We start from the raw sequence: 12,539 nt of genomic DNA, 5'->3' as shown, positions 1-12,539 counted from the left end.
ATTACGGTACCCTGAATAATGCTGTAAGACCATTGGTGTGGGAGGTACCTGAGACTGCTATTTCATTGGTGAAGCCTGCCTGCTGGTTCCGCCCAGTAAGGCGGAGTATAAGAGCCTGTGTCTCCCCAGCAGCTGCATTCTGTACCTGCGCTGCTGGGGGAAACATGTAGTACAATAAAGCCTTCAATTGTCTCCAATCTCGCGTCAGGAGTTATTGATCGAGCATCAGGAAGGAAGGGAAAGGAAGGAAATAAGGAAGGAAGGGAAAGGAAGGAAGAAAGGAAGGAAGGAAGGAAGGAAAGGAAGAAAGGACCAGGAAACTACAAACATATCAGTTTCATAGAAGTTACTGGAATCTATTACCAGTCACAGAGCAACTGACTACTTGAACAGCTGTGTGCAGATAGGGTGGCACAGTGGTTCGCACTGCTGCCTCACAGCACCGATAACCCAGGTTCGATCCGGCCCTGGATCACTGCCTGTGTGGAATTTGCACATTCTCCCCGTCTCTGCGTGGGTCTCAGCCCCACAACCCAAAAGATTTGCAGGGTAGGTGGATTGGCCACACTAAATTGGCCCTTAATTGGAGAAAAATAATTGGATACTCTAAATTAATTTTTTTGAAACTGTCAGCTGATTAAAAAGAGTCAACATAGATTTAGGAATGAATATGCTCAATGAATTTTCTGTAAGGTCCTAAATATGGTAGAAAGGGGAGTGTCTTTGGATTTTGTCAGAATACTTTTAAAAGGTTTGTTTATAACAAACATAAATGTTCACAGAAGTGGAGGTAATCCTGTGACATGAGTTGATAGTTTATTGGGAGACATGAGGGAGAGAACGGGGATAAAGAGGAAGGAATCTGTTTCTCTTACTGGGTTGGAATAGTTTCCATAAATTGTCAAAGACTGCTGGCTGCAAAGCACTCTGGGTTGGATTTTCCAGCCCTTTCCGCCAACGGGATCTTCTGGTCCCGCCAAAGGTGCCCCCGTTGCAGTGGCTTCCACAGCGGCCCAGCGGCAAGCAACCCAAATGGCCATTACCTGCGGGTGGACTGGGAGTTCCTGCTGTTGGTGAATGATGAGCCCCCTCCTTCACCGGATATCCCCGAATAATTAACATTTTTATGATTTAGATTGCCAGATTTTTATTTGGTCAGGTGGATTAATGATGGGTAAATGAACTGAGGCACCGATAAGACACGATCACATTCAAGGGGCTGAATGGTCTGCTCATGTTTCTAAGGCCTCGATATTATTCACGTTCCATGAGGGCTGGGGCAGGTTTGCCAAGGCTAAAACATTTTTAAAAAGTGTCTTCTAAGACCATAATCTGCTGCACAAGAACCTTTTGAGAATGGCTCAAAGTCATAAAAACAGGAATCGATTTAGTTTGCACTGCAATAGAGGCTTTTCTTTTACCCCTTTGGACTTGTATATTAGAACCAGATTAAGACCGTCCAGGTTTACTTTACACTGAACATGTGGTGATATGCATTCCTGTAAATACCCAAGCGGTTAATGTAAGTACACGTAGACTAGCTAGACACTAGAGGGAGCACCAGAGATATGACACACAAACAATCAACCAATAGGTCAGTAAGATAGGACACGACCAATGGGCATTCACGACACACACACAGGTGACACGACCACAGGAGGGCATTACACCAACCCATATAAAAGGACACAGCACACAAGATCTTCCTCTTTCCAGTGAGCACACAGGGTTGATTCAACACATCACACCCACCACGTGGATTGTAGTAGACTGGTTCATCAGTCTGAGTAGCTATAGAAGGATTAACAGTAGAGTCGAATCCAAGTAGGAGAATTGTTAATAGTTTAATAAACGTGTTAAAGCTATCTCCAAGTCTGAACCTTCCTTTGTCAGAGTGCACATCAAGGAAACAGCTTATGCTACGTCAAGAGCATAACAAAACAGAACACAGAAGCAGCATAAGGAGGAAACTTAACTCAACCCATTTATAAGGCTTTCAATCATTAACTCCATGAAAAACAATCTCTTGGAAATGATTTTGTGCTGAGTATGGTAAGTATCTAACCTTGCCAAGTCATTGAGGTCCAGGCGGCCATCTTTGTTTTTATCAAAGAATTTCATCTGAAATAAACAGTGGTAGGTTTTAGTAAGTGACCAGTCCATAGGATGTTGTTCCAGATGTAAGCAGTGCATACTGTTACATTACTTTAATATCTCACCAAAACAAGATAAAATGGTCAAAAAGGAGCATTATAGTAAGAATTTAAATGTTATATCCTGGAGTCCTGAAATCATGAAATAACATAAGCTGTAGAACTGCCTAGCTGGCAATGCAGATTAATTTGATTCATATATTACAAGATATTCTCAGCTTTCCCCCCACCTACACCTCAATATTTCAGTAGTTGTGCTACCTCAGTGCTGTGCTAGTAGACTTACGTTAGGGTATCAACATTCCTGCGCTAGGCTGGGAACTATGTTCGTGCTCAATATACAGTGACGGTGACCATACACTCTGGGTCGAGGTTTCTTCAAGGAGATGGGTATTGTGAGTTAAGATATTTTCCTGACCTCATGATCTTATCTCTAACCTGAAACAGCCTGCCCAGTCTATTTTCATTTCAGGGAGGCAGGAATAGGCTAGAGAGCTTCTCAGTGGCAGGTCCAGGTGGCAATGGAGGGGGGAGGATAATAAGTAGGTCTGTCTCCATTTATTGGGACATAGGCCCAATTGTAATCATTTCTTCTAAGCTCTCCAGCCCTTATCCCTTACCCTCCCACATTGGAGCCTTCAAGGGTGGAAGAGTTGTGTGCAGGCTTGCTACCCAAACTCCCATCCCATACTGACAGTACATTGCTGGAAATGGTAACAGGGGCAACAATCCCGGAATCAGGACCATGCTGGTTTTCACAATAACACCTTTTATTTGAATGAAGTGATGATGTGAGAACAAGTTCAACCAATCGTACCGTGAATTGGGACTGTTTGGGCCTTTGTTTAAGGTGTAAAAGTACTGTTAGGTAATTTGGACATTCTGAATTCTCCCTCTGTGTACCCGAACAGGTGCTGGAATGTGGCAACTCGGGGCTTTTCACAGTAACTTCATTGCAGTGTTAATGTAAGCCTACTTGTGACAATAAATATTATTACTATTATTAAATTATGCTCAGATTTAACTTTCTAAAACTAATCCTGTTACAGACCTTTAACCCTTTCATAAATGTTTTGCAAATGCTTTGATAGCAATGTCAATTATAACCATGATTAAAGGTATTAATAAAGCTATATTGTAAATGGCAAAATGTGACTGAATTATCTGCTGTAGATGTTATTGTGCAATGCATGATTATTGCTTGAATGGCAATCGCTGCTAAAACGACCCATCTAACTGTAGAAAGGGTCATTTAGACTTGAAACGTTAATAGTGTTACACACAGATGCTGCCAGGCCTGCTGAGTTTATCCAGCATTTTTTGTTTTTATTTCAGACGCTCAATATTCTGCTCAAAAATGGAATTTCTAGAGGAAGCGACCTGTCTTCCCTCTCTCTTGTAGCATAGAGCACCATAAAAGGGATTAAGTTTGGTGAGAATTAGGGAATAATTATTAAATTGGATGAAATGGAAACTGGCAATAACCAGTTCCCTTATAAATGCTGTCTGTTTATGGCTCCAATAACAAGGAAAACTGGGCAGACTGTATAACAGACAGTGATCAGTTATTGTACTGCCATTGTACATCCACACCAAACTTGAAATATTATCACAAAGTATTTGGTGCAAAAAGAATTGAAGAATTGAATTTGATTTTAGTTGCCAGCATCCCCCAACGTGTCACTGCAGGAGGACATCTCTTCCACTCTAAAAACCTATGCTGACATTCATTACCAGTTGAGTGCGAATCTATAGGTGTGATCTTCAAATCCATCCCAGCATACCCACTATATCAAATGAAAATAAACAATAATGTCCAACCTGGTTAGAATTACACCGAATTGAACAGTCAAGACACATCCAGGAAATTGGCTGCAGATAAAACGTTTGGGTCGAGGCGTAAGCAGTAACTATGGGGTAAGTGGGTTGTGAATTGTGTTGCTCACATTTAAGTGAAGACAGGTTTAAAAAAAATAACAAATGGCCTTGTGTAGAATAGGTGGAGTTTGTAAGAGATCACAAAGATGCTCACCATAGTGTCAGTATACTCATCCAGCTTGTCGGCTGAAATAACTCTTTTATGTTGAAGGAACAGGTCTCTCAGGAAGTTCTGTTTATTACAAAAGGGATCAAGCAAAAGTTAATTCTCTAACACACATGGCTCTTTATGCCCTGAAATATTGTCTTTCAATAACCAATGGAGCAAAGAAAAGCAATTTCCACTCTGGTAGATGCAAAATGTTGTTTTGTCGCCAGGTAGTATCACTTACAAGCCAGTGCATCCTTTGTCTTGTCAATGCGTCTGTTAAATTGTCAATGCAGTTTATAGTTGAATTAACAAATTATAGCAGATTTAATTAATCTTGTTGATAACAAAAGCCAAAAAGATATAATTCAGTTGTTTAATAATCAGCAAATTAAAAATGTATAGTGAATTCTGTTGTAGGTTGGGCTTATATATCATTCCTGTTAGATTAAATTACCATGTGCTTGCAAGTTCTGGACATGAGCCCAACTGAGGAAGTCTGTTAAACATCAAAGATAAGATGAATTGGTTCATTACTTAATAAATAAGAATATTTTCAAAACCCATTAAAAAGAGAGACTGTTCTGCTGATGTTACTCTTTGGGTTTTGTATAATGTAGCTGTGTTGCTTTATAAACTATATGCACTCACTCACACATCTGGTCTGATCATAAACCTTGCACACTGACTTGTAGCACTTACGCACTGACTGCATACCCCATGGACTGACTATGAACTCCAAGTGTTAATAGGAAATACTATGCATTGACCATGAACCTTACAAATTGAATATGGATGGGATTTTGTGTTTCCAGGCAGCGGAGGCAGCTCACCATCGGATACCGTCGGGGTCTTCCGGTCCCATCGTTATCCACAGCGTTTTATGTGGCTCACCCGTCCCGCCATTGGGGGAGGGGTAGGCTTTGGCAGGACCAGAAGATCCCACTGAAGTAAAGGGTTGGAAAATTCCGCCCTATAAACCCTACGTGTTGAATATAAATCCGACACATTGACCATAAAGGTGGTGCCCCGTTGGTGTAGGGGTACAATTCTTGCTTTGGGTATTTGAGTCCAGGAGCTTGCGAGAGGGCCCGGATTAAAGTCCCTGGATGAGCCCTTGACTGTTGTTTCCTATTGCTTCACAGCTCCAGGGTCCCAGGTTCAATTTCTGGCTTGGGTCACTGTCTGTGCAGAGTCTGCACGTTCTCCCCATGTCTGCGTGGGTTTCCTCTGAGTGCTCCGGTTTCCTCCCACAGTCCAAAGATGTCAAATACCATGGCAAATGCACCAGGGAACTATTGTCCCCGATGCATTTGGTTATGTAAAAAAGATGCAAAGTCTGGACATATTCCTTTTGTGTCGAGGATAGGTCCCTGCATATGTCTCGCAAGGGTAACCAAGCTACACTGCGAGTTAGGTGGTTAAGGTAATTCGGGGTTGTTCAGCAAATGCTGCCCAATTACAGAATCTAATCTAAATGTAAACAGATGGCCTGCAGACCTTCAAACACGTCAGAAACGTGAGGAGCTGTCTGGAAGGTGCCTCCCAGCAGCAGACACAGCACTCTTGGGCAGGTTCCGAGGTCCTCTCTGTTTCCTGCCTAGCCACCGTCTCTCCCCAACAATGATAGCCCAGCTGCCGAGGTCATCTTTCCATTTTTAATTTGAAATTTGTTAAATGCGCAGAGAGGGTATCTCACTCTCTCTCACTTTAAGTGCAGGTGTCCACTCCTTGGAAAGCTTCCCATTAGTCCTCAGGTTTCAAAAGCCCACCCTCCTGCCACTAATTAGCCAATTCAGGGAAAATGACTGCCAGAGGGAAGAATTTCCCAGATATTATGACTATTATTTGAATAAGCCTAGTGTTTTCTCTTGACATGTGACTTACTCGAAGTTCAGTGGCTGAAATGTATCCACTGCTATCTGCATCATATTTACGCCAGATCTGAAAAAGGAGGAGAGAGGAATTAAGCACGTGGAAATTCCAGCACTATCCAGATTTATAAGACTACTGGACACATTTATCATCCATAAAAGACTGGCTTCCAGTGTGATTGTATCTTAGTGATTCCCCAACTGCCAGCGCAACTATCAATGGTTTCAAGACTCATCATAAATATGACTGAAATCATATGGCCAATTCCTGATAACATGAAATAATTCAGTGCTAAAATTTAATAACTTGAGCCAAGAAAAATAATGAGAACAACAAAGTGATTCTTCACTGTCAAAACAAATTGAATGAACGGAGAAATTTAAACTGAGTAACTTTGAATAAGGGTCGGCAGACCACTCTTGAAAATAATTTCAGTTGTTTGGATTTTTTTCAATTAGGCAGAACTCGGAATCTGCGTTTAGTGACTTTGCTTTGTCCTCCTATATTTCTCCAGTACAATTTCAGGTACCATAGTGCAGTTTGTGCTATTCCTGGTAGGATAGTGAAAGAAAAGATTTACCTTTATATAATGCCTTTTATGACCTCAGGACATCACAAATCTAATAAAGTATTGCTCACTGTTGTAATGTAGCAAAACGGCAGCCAGGTTGTGCACAGCAATTTCCCATCAAGAATGTCATAATAATCATGTGGTGGTGCTTGAGGGATTAATATTGGAGGCCCCCTCCTCTTTTTTGAAGACTGCCATGAGACTTTTTTTAAAAATCATTCATGGGATCCAGGCACCAGTGGCAAAGCTAGCATTTAATGGCCATCCTTAACAATCCTGGAGAAGATGGTGGTGAAATGCCCTTGTGAACTGCTACAATCATTGGGCTGAGTAATTGTCCCAAACCATGCTGATGGCATCCGCAAGGGTATCCCAACTTGAAACACCGGTTCATGGGGATGTATAGGGCGGTATTCTCCCCCCCCCCCACGCCGGGTCGGAGAATCGCCGGGGCGCCACGCGAGTCACGCTACGCCGCCCGACACGATTCTCCCACCCCCCCTGAAACCAGCACCGTGAGAATCGCGCCAGGCCACTCGGAAAATCGCTGCAAACGGTCAGCGGCGATTCTCCGGGTCGGATGGGCCGAGCGTCCGGCGAAAAAAATGACAAGTTCTGTCGGTGCCGTTCACCCCTGGTCGCTGCCGGCGGGAACTTTGTGGAAATGCTGGGGGGGGGGGGGGGGGGGGGGGGGCTCCGATGGGGTCTGGCCCACGATCGGGGCCCACCAATCGGCGGGCCAGCCTCTACCTTCCCGGGCCTACTTCCTTGCGCGGCCGGCCCCTGAACACCAACCCCATGTTGGGTTGGGGCTGGCGCGCATTAAGAAGTTTCCCGCGCATGCGCAGGATGGCGCGGCCCAACTGCGTATGCCTACGATTGAGCTGCCCCAACTGCGCATGCGCGGGTTGGCGCGGCTGGAGCCTGTGGGGGCCAGAATAGGTCGTGCCCGGGCCCTGTTCGCACCGTCGTGAAACGCAATGGCGCGAACACTTGGCCTCAATATCGGAGAATCTCGCCTATAGTTTTGTTTTTGGAATGGTGTGGGGTTCACATGAAACCCCAGTAAGAATAACCAGCCAGTCACCTTGTAACAATTATTAAAGACCATTTATTAAATTAAAGAAAAGACAATTCACACACACAGAACTACAATACCCTAAGGCCACTAAGCATATGAATCACTAAACACACACATAATTTATGTAGAATTTATCCCTTGTTCCAAAATAAAGACGGTAAAGAAAGCGAATGGTACATTGGCCTTCATTGCAAGAGGTTTTGAGTATAGAAGCAGGGATGTGTTGCTGCAATTGCACAGTGCCTTGGTGAGGCCACACTTGGAGTAGTGTGTGCAGTTTTGGTCTCCTTCTCGGAGGAAGGTTGTTCTTGCTCTCGAGGGAGTGCAGCGAAGGTTGACCAGACTGATTCCAGGGATGGCGAGACTGTCATATGAGGAGAGATTGACTAGGTTGGGATTGTTCTCGCTGGAGTTCAGAAGAATGAGGGGGGATCTCATAGAGACTTAGAACATTCTAACAGGACTAGACAGGGTAGATGCAGGGAAGATGTTACCAATGATGGGTGTGTCCAAAACCAGGGGTCACAGCCCGAGGATTCAGGGTAAACCATTTTGGACAGAGATAAGGAGACACTTCCTCACACAAAGAGTGGTGAACCTGTGGAATTCATTACCACAGGGAGTAGTTGATGCTAAAACTTTGAATATATTCAAGATGCGGCTGGATATAGCACTTGGGGAGAATGGGATCAAAGGCTATGGGGAGAAAGTAGGATTAGGCTATTGAGTTGGATGATCAATCATGATCGTGATGAATGGTGGAGCAGGCTCGAAGGGCCTCCTGCTCCTATCTTCTATGTATCCATGTATGTATAGCTACGATCCCTGAATTCCTTAAGACGTCCCCGTTCACCAAATGACATCCAAATTAAATAAATCTATAAATCAAATCCACCTTATACTTCCCACACAATACAGGACTGATGATCAAGGCTGGGGAACATCTTTTCCTGATCCAGCAAATATATTTACACTGCCTTTATGAAGCTTTATGCACGGTTCTAAGATTTAGATGTATACCTTGCTTCTTGGCTGTGAGTTATGGATGGTTTCTCAGGATGTTCGGTGCAAACTGGCCCCCCTGCTTCTGAGGGTGCTGGCAATTATACCATTTCCCCCTTTTGAGTCTTCATTCTGGGCATTTGACTGTCTGCCTCTCTCAAATTCCATGACTCTAGAAACTAGCATGTGTATACCTCCACTGATCTCTCAGTCATCTAGGTTAGTTGTTTCCACTAATAGGAAGATTAACCTGATTCTGTCTAGATGCCTACAAATTTCATTACTAGGAAAGTTGCACCTTAACATGCCTTTTGAATGGTGGCTACTGCTGTCGTCAGGCAGATTTCTACCAGTTGCTGGGCAGATCGCATCCTATCATGCCTTGTTAAATTTGTTTCACTGCTGTTACGAGGCAAATCCATGACACATCCCCCCCTTTTAAAAAAATGAAATGTCTTAATTTGAAAGACGTTTAATTTCTCACTCATTTCTTATTAATTCTATCTTATAAAACATTACAAACAGCATGCATTAAGATAGAAGATACTCCACAGAACTTACACCCACTGTTCCTAAACGTTTCTTTTATTTGGCTGGATAAAACGTCGCAATGATGTTTTCTCTCTTGGCCACATGAAAGATTTTTCAGTTTTAAAAAAATATATATTTATTAAAGTTTTTTAACACAATTTTTCTCCCTTACAAACAATAACCCCCGCCCCTCGTAACAAAAAAAAAACGAGAAATCGCGGAGAGCAAGATATATACATGGCAAAATGATATACTTACACAGCTTTGTACACTGGCCCACACCCGTACGTGCCAGTTTCCCCAACCCTTCATGTTATCTCTTGCTCATCCACCCTCCCAGGCAGTCCCCCCTTTCCACCCCCCCCCTCCCAAGTCGTCCCCTCCACCCCCCCCCCCCCCCAAGGTTGCTGCTGCTGCTGACCGACCTTCCTCTAACGCTCCGCGAGATAGTCTAGGAACGGTTGCCACCGCCTGTAGAACCCCTGCGCAGACCCTCTCAAGGCGAACTTAATCCTCTCCAACTTTATGAACCCAGCCATATGATTTATCCAGGCCTCCAGGCTGGGGGGCTGCGCCTCCTTCCACATTAGCAAGATCCTTCGCCGGGCTACTAGGGACGCAAAGGCCAGAATGCCGGCCTCTTTCGCCTCCTGCACTCCCGGTTCGTCCACTACTCCAAATATTGCTAGCCCCCAGCTTGGCTTGACCTGGACTTTCACCACCTGAGATATTGCTCCCGCCACTCCTCTCCAGAACCCCTCCAGTGCCGGGCATGACCAAAACATATGGACATGGTTCGCCGGGCTCCCTGAGCACCTTCCACATCAAGATTTTTCAGTTAAATGGTTGCAATAGCACTCCATCGGTGTACCAATCTCAAAATCTTTCCTGAAATTTGAAACGGTTGTGGTCCGAATATATATGATTGTCTCTGCTGGGTTGCTGGCAACATGACTGTTAAAATGTTGGACCAGGCTAAAGTCTCTTTTTCAATGTCGAATACTTCTGCTGATGACAATTTAATTTCCTTGAGAAATATACAACCGGCTTCTCAAGGCCAAGTTCTTTTTCTTGCAGTAGCACGGCTCCTACACCAATGTCACTCGTGTCCGCCGCCATTATGACCGCTTGTCATAATTGGGTGCTGCGAACATTGAGTTTGTCGTCAACATGGTTTTTCACCGGTTAAATGCTGTTTGGCAGTTCTACATCAAGTGCTTCTTCTTCTTTCAGAGCTCTGTGAGTTCTTACTAAAGTCTGGCACAAACTTACGGTAGAATCCGCTCATGTCCAGAAATTTTAAAATCTCTTTTATATCTTGGGTCCTGGGAAGTCTCAAATGGCCTGTGTTTTAGCATCTCGTGGGGCGATTTAACCATGTCTCAGTGTGTGTCCCACGTATGAACTTTGGCCCTTAGCAAATTCACTTTTCGCTAGATACATTCACGATTGGCTTCTTCTAAGTGGTCAAACAGTTCCTTTACCTGGTGTAGATGCTTTTCCCAACTCTGGCTGAACACTACTAAGTCATCAATGTATACAGCATGGTGGCTCAGTCCTCGAATCATTCTGCTTGAGAGCTTCTGAGAATTTGTGGGGCGTTCATCACCCTGAACAGCATAACTTTGAATTGATAAACTCCTTGTGGTGTCTCAAAAGCGGAGATCTCCTTTGCCCTCTCAGTCAAAGATGTTTGCCAGTAAAGGTAAAGGCAAAGTCGCCAAAGACCCATAGGACGATAGGCTGCTTTCCCCTCTGAGGAGGAGAGCCCAGCTGACTGGCAGTGATTTAACCTGAGGATCACCACACCTCAGGAGAGGGGTGATGCGCTATCAATTACGACGAGACGAGAGTAGAATGTAATCGAGGCTTTATTACACAGAGATGTGTGGCCTCCTACAGCAGCTGACGAAATGGCTGCTGTTCGGAGAGCACACATATTTATACTCCGCCTACTGGGTGGAACCAGCAGACAGGGATCTACCCCCGTACCTGTAGTACAGGGGCCTTACCGTAAAACCCATATATTTACAGTATAATACATCAGTGGTGACTACGACATTCACCCCTGTTAAAAATGAGTCCAGCGGAGGTGGTGGAGAACGAAATACAGACAAGTTGCTTTTAAAAATCGCAGAGAATATTACAAATTTAGGTGATCCGGTGCCTTGATCTGTCGCAGTGCAGGTGGCGACTCAGGCGTCGGCTTGGTCTTCGGTGACCCTGGGAGCGTGTCGAAATCCTCTTCATCCCCGGGTGGGAGCGGGGGCTGCGGTGGGGTGCGCCGGGGGAGGGGAGTGTGGCGCCGGGGCAGGGTGTGTGTGTGTGTGGAACCAGCTGGTGCCAGGTCCCTGAGGGAGACTGTGTCTGGGCGGCCATCGGGGTACGCTACGTAAGCCTACTATGGGTTGGCGTGGAGTAGCCGTACCCTCTCAAACAACGGGGCCGCCTTGTGGAGTTGCACGTATCTACGGAGGAGAACGGGTCCTGGAGCTGCCAGCCACATTGGGAGCGAAACCCCGGAGGTGGACTTCCAGGGGAAAGAGACATTCATGGGGGGTTTCGTTAGTCGCGGTGCACAGGAGCGACCGAATGGAGTGGAGTGCGTCGGGGAGGACCTCCTGCCAGCGGGAGGCCGGGAGACTTTTGGACCGTACGGCCAGCTGGATGGCCTTCCAGACCGTCCCATTCTCCCGCTCCACTTACCCGTTTCCCCGGGGGTTGTAGCTGGTTGTCCTGCTCGAGGCAATGCCCCTGTAGAGCAGGAACTGGCGCAGCTCATCGCTCATAAATGAGGATCCCGGGTCGCTGTGGACGTAGGCTGGGAAACCGAACATGGCGAAGATGGTGTTGAGGGCTTTGATGACGGTGGCAGACGTCATATCAGGGCATGGGACAGCAAAGGGAGATCGGGAATATTCGTCGACTACACTGAGGAAATACGTGTTATGGTCGGTGGAGGGGAAGGGCCCTTTGAAGTCCATGCTGAGGGGTTCAAAGGGGCGGTAGGCCTTCACCAGGAGCGCACGATCTGGCCGGTAGAAGTGCGGTTTACACTCCGCGCAGACTGGCAGTCTCTGGTGATAGCCCTGACTTCCTCGATGGAGTAGGGCAGATTGCGGGCCTTAACGAAGCGGTAAAAACGGGTGACTCCTGGGTGACAGAGATTGTTGTGCAGGGTCCGGAGTCAGTCCACCTGTGCGCTGGCACATGTACCTCGGGATAGGGCATCGGGGGGCTCGTTGAGCTTACCGGGGCGATACAAAATCTCGTAGTTGTAGGTGGAGAGCTCGATCGTCC

At 45.6% G+C, this 12,539-nt stretch overlaps 1 protein-coding gene across 1 annotated transcript in view; it reads right to left on the bottom strand.

Moving 5' to 3' along the window:
• Positions 1-12,539, bottom strand: part of scgn (secretagogin, EF-hand calcium binding protein) — a 122,356-nt gene that overhangs the window by 32,807 nt on the left and 77,010 nt on the right. Inside the window, exons 5-7 of the mRNA XM_072509652.1 lie at positions 6,067-6,123; positions 4,186-4,263; positions 2,066-2,121 (exon numbers count right to left, since the gene is read on the bottom strand). Coding sequence (XP_072365753.1) covers positions 2,066-2,121; positions 4,186-4,263; positions 6,067-6,123 — 191 coding nt within the window. The remainder of the gene's footprint in view (positions 1-2,065; positions 2,122-4,185; positions 4,264-6,066; positions 6,124-12,539) is intronic.

This window comes from Scyliorhinus torazame, chromosome 6 (genome assembly GCF_047496885.1).
Source record: "Scyliorhinus torazame isolate Kashiwa2021f chromosome 6, sScyTor2.1, whole genome shotgun sequence".
NCBI lineage: Eukaryota > Metazoa > Chordata > Chondrichthyes > Carcharhiniformes > Scyliorhinidae > Scyliorhinus > Scyliorhinus torazame.
This window is presented reverse-complemented; position numbering and strand designations above follow the sequence as displayed.